This window comes from Gavialis gangeticus, unplaced genomic scaffold, assembly GCF_001723915.1.
Source record: "Gavialis gangeticus isolate Ggan-Ray unplaced genomic scaffold, GavGan_comp1, whole genome shotgun sequence".
Taxonomy (NCBI): domain Eukaryota; kingdom Metazoa; phylum Chordata; order Crocodylia; family Gavialidae; genus Gavialis; species Gavialis gangeticus.
Window position 1 is genome coordinate 61,213,636 of NW_017729031.1, and position 2,642 is coordinate 61,216,277.

Sequence of the window (2,642 nt, forward strand, 5' to 3'; positions counted from 1 at the left end):
GGGGGGGGGGGGGGGGGGACATTAGAAATCAGGGTCATCGCTTTTCTTGGGTGGAGACTGCCTTTCTGGGTTGCTACAGGGCTTTCTGCAGAGCCCCTGACCTGCACAGAGCCCGGCGCTTCACTCCATGGCTGTAGGGGCAGCAAACTAAAACTCCTCAAAGGAGTTTTAGTTTGCTGTGCCCCAAGTCATTTAAGGCGCATTACACCGCCAAATTTCCTACACTGGCTAGAATTAATGTGCAATATGCCACCGAGGTGTGCAAACACCAACACCCTTCAAGTGGTGCAAAAGCATTTAGACCCACTTTAAAGTGTCATTCACACATGGCTCTCATTTCATCTACACATGGCCCGTGGTCCCATTCACAGACTAATGAGGCAGACAGCCTGTGCCAGGAAGCAAAGGAGTGCTTTATACTCCCTTTCCTCTCCTGCAACTGTATACAGGATAAATGACATGCTTGTCCTGAATAAATAATTCTGTCCTAAAAAATATTTCTTCTACTGTACAAATCAGATTCTGGGGGAAGACCAGACTTTACTAGTAAGATTACATTTTTATTATACTTTCCCTTGTATGTTTACCACCATTTGATTTATAAAAAATGTATGTGCAATGCAACCTGAAAAAAGCATTAGGAGTCTAAAACCTATAAGCAACTGTCAGGAAACCAGCTAGTAGGACCTGACTTTTACAAAGAGTGTTAGGGAGGAAAAGGCAGCTTTTTCCCTTTGGTGCTCATGTTTCTGTATTTTTCCTCCCATTTGGACTCAGTTTTCTCATTTTCAAAATATGGTTCCATTAACAAAAGATCTAATTTTAAACTAATAGCAAAGTTGCAGATAAAATAAATGTGTATTTCCTGTGCCAATAATTTATAATGTTAATGTGACCCATCAACAGTATATGTCGACATTGTTTTAGTGTGATGGGCAACAAAATCTGCAGACTGATCAGATTCAATAAAGTAAACAAAAGTGTGAAAAGACCTAACCATTTTGCTTACTGTTTTTTTCTGCCTTTCTTTAGATTGTACATATAGTTTTTTAAATACTTTACTGTGTTGTATGCACATCACAGATGTTAGTTGGATATGCTCTTTGAATTCAGGATATGATGTAGTTTAGACATACAAATTTATCCCAAATTTTAAAGATCATTCTGATGCTACTTACAGGATTCTGTACTGCAGATAAGATATCCACTCCCAGGGTAAGTGCCAGCTTGTACAGATGTCTGATATGTGCATGTTTCTCCAGAGTATTAGTAAGGTGGACCTTAGCTTGATGTGCATCATCAGGAACTTCATTTGTTTCAGGAATCTCAAGTTCTCCTGATTTTATGAGATAGTCGATCTGGAAAATTAGCAAGTATTTGAGATAATTCCTTAAATGAAATGATACCCTTTCTTTTTTCACCATCATATGTTAATATTAACTACATAGGGATGAGTCTGAAGCACAGAATTTGGATTTAGGTCCAGACTATGAACTCCTCTAATTTTAGAGGGTTTAAGTTCTAGTGTTTTAGTTTATGTCCATAAGTAGATGTATGTCATTAGTCTGTGGCAAAAGAAAGATGATAGGTACCAAAAATGGACAAATGATGAAATCTGGGAGGAAGAAAGTTATATTTATGGTAAAGATTATTATACTCACTTTTTCTTTAACGTGATGGAATTTGACTGTCTTGTTCAAAATGTCATCATATTCTGTCATCATGTCCTTTATCTTTTGATGACGATGAATAAGTTCACTTACTTTCTCAGAATTTTCTTGCCCAGGAACTCCTTTTAGGCTCAGCAGTTCTGATAACTTCACCACGTATTCAACCTCAGCACTTAGTTGCTAAAAAACCCCCCCAGACACTCAAGTTTACTTAGATTTACAGGAACTATCTTACATTTAATAAAATACAAACATAAATAAGGGATGGGCAGGTTGATTTGGAAAAGGAAGTAAGTGCCACTATGTGATGCTCACCTTATCTTTGCACTGAGACATTTTGGCATGAACCAAAATCTCAAATCCATGAAATCCTATAGTTTGGAAAGGTTTGGCCCAGATCTGGACTTTGAGTGGAGGATATTCTAGCAGTTTGTTTCCCATATTCTCATGTCTTTAGGCATGTTGGGATTATAACAGATTCACAAATTTGAGGGAACTAAATACAATGAAAACGGATCTTTTTGTGGTATTTACATTCCCTTCTCAGTTTTAGTCAGATATTGATTATTGGCTACAAGCTAATTCTCAGGTGAATGCCATCTTGGATCTGGATGATTTCTAGGTTTAGAAGGGATCAATAGAGGCACTGTGCCAAGACTCAACTTCTGGAGGCTGGAAGGCAGGACAATTTAGGAATTAAGTCTGCAGTGAATGAAGAGAATAGGACATACAGAGATTGGATGCACACCTTGCTGGGGTTATTTGACTCCAGCAGTCTTTCCTGCCCAGAGCAAGGAGGCTGGACTGAATAATCTCACGCGGTCCCTTCCAGACCTAAACGTCTGTGAATCTGTGCATCTGGAATCAGGTATACAATACAGAGAAGGCAAGAAACTCACTAAAGCATCCCAGTCTGATCAGCTATACAGCTCCTAAGTATGGAACTAGACAATTTTTTATGTTTTTGCACAC

At 38.6% G+C, this 2,642-nt stretch overlaps 1 protein-coding gene across 1 annotated transcript in view; it reads right to left on the bottom strand.

The window, feature by feature from the left end:
* Positions 1-2,642, bottom strand: part of CCDC141 (coiled-coil domain containing 141) — a 238,619-nt gene that overhangs the window by 38,776 nt on the left and 197,201 nt on the right. Inside the window, exons 15-16 of the mRNA XM_019523028.1 lie at positions 1,662-1,850; positions 1,179-1,358 (exon numbers count right to left, since the gene is read on the bottom strand). Of these exons, the coding sequence (XP_019378573.1) occupies positions 1,179-1,358; positions 1,662-1,850 (369 nt within the window). The remainder of the gene's footprint in view (positions 1-1,178; positions 1,359-1,661; positions 1,851-2,642) is intronic.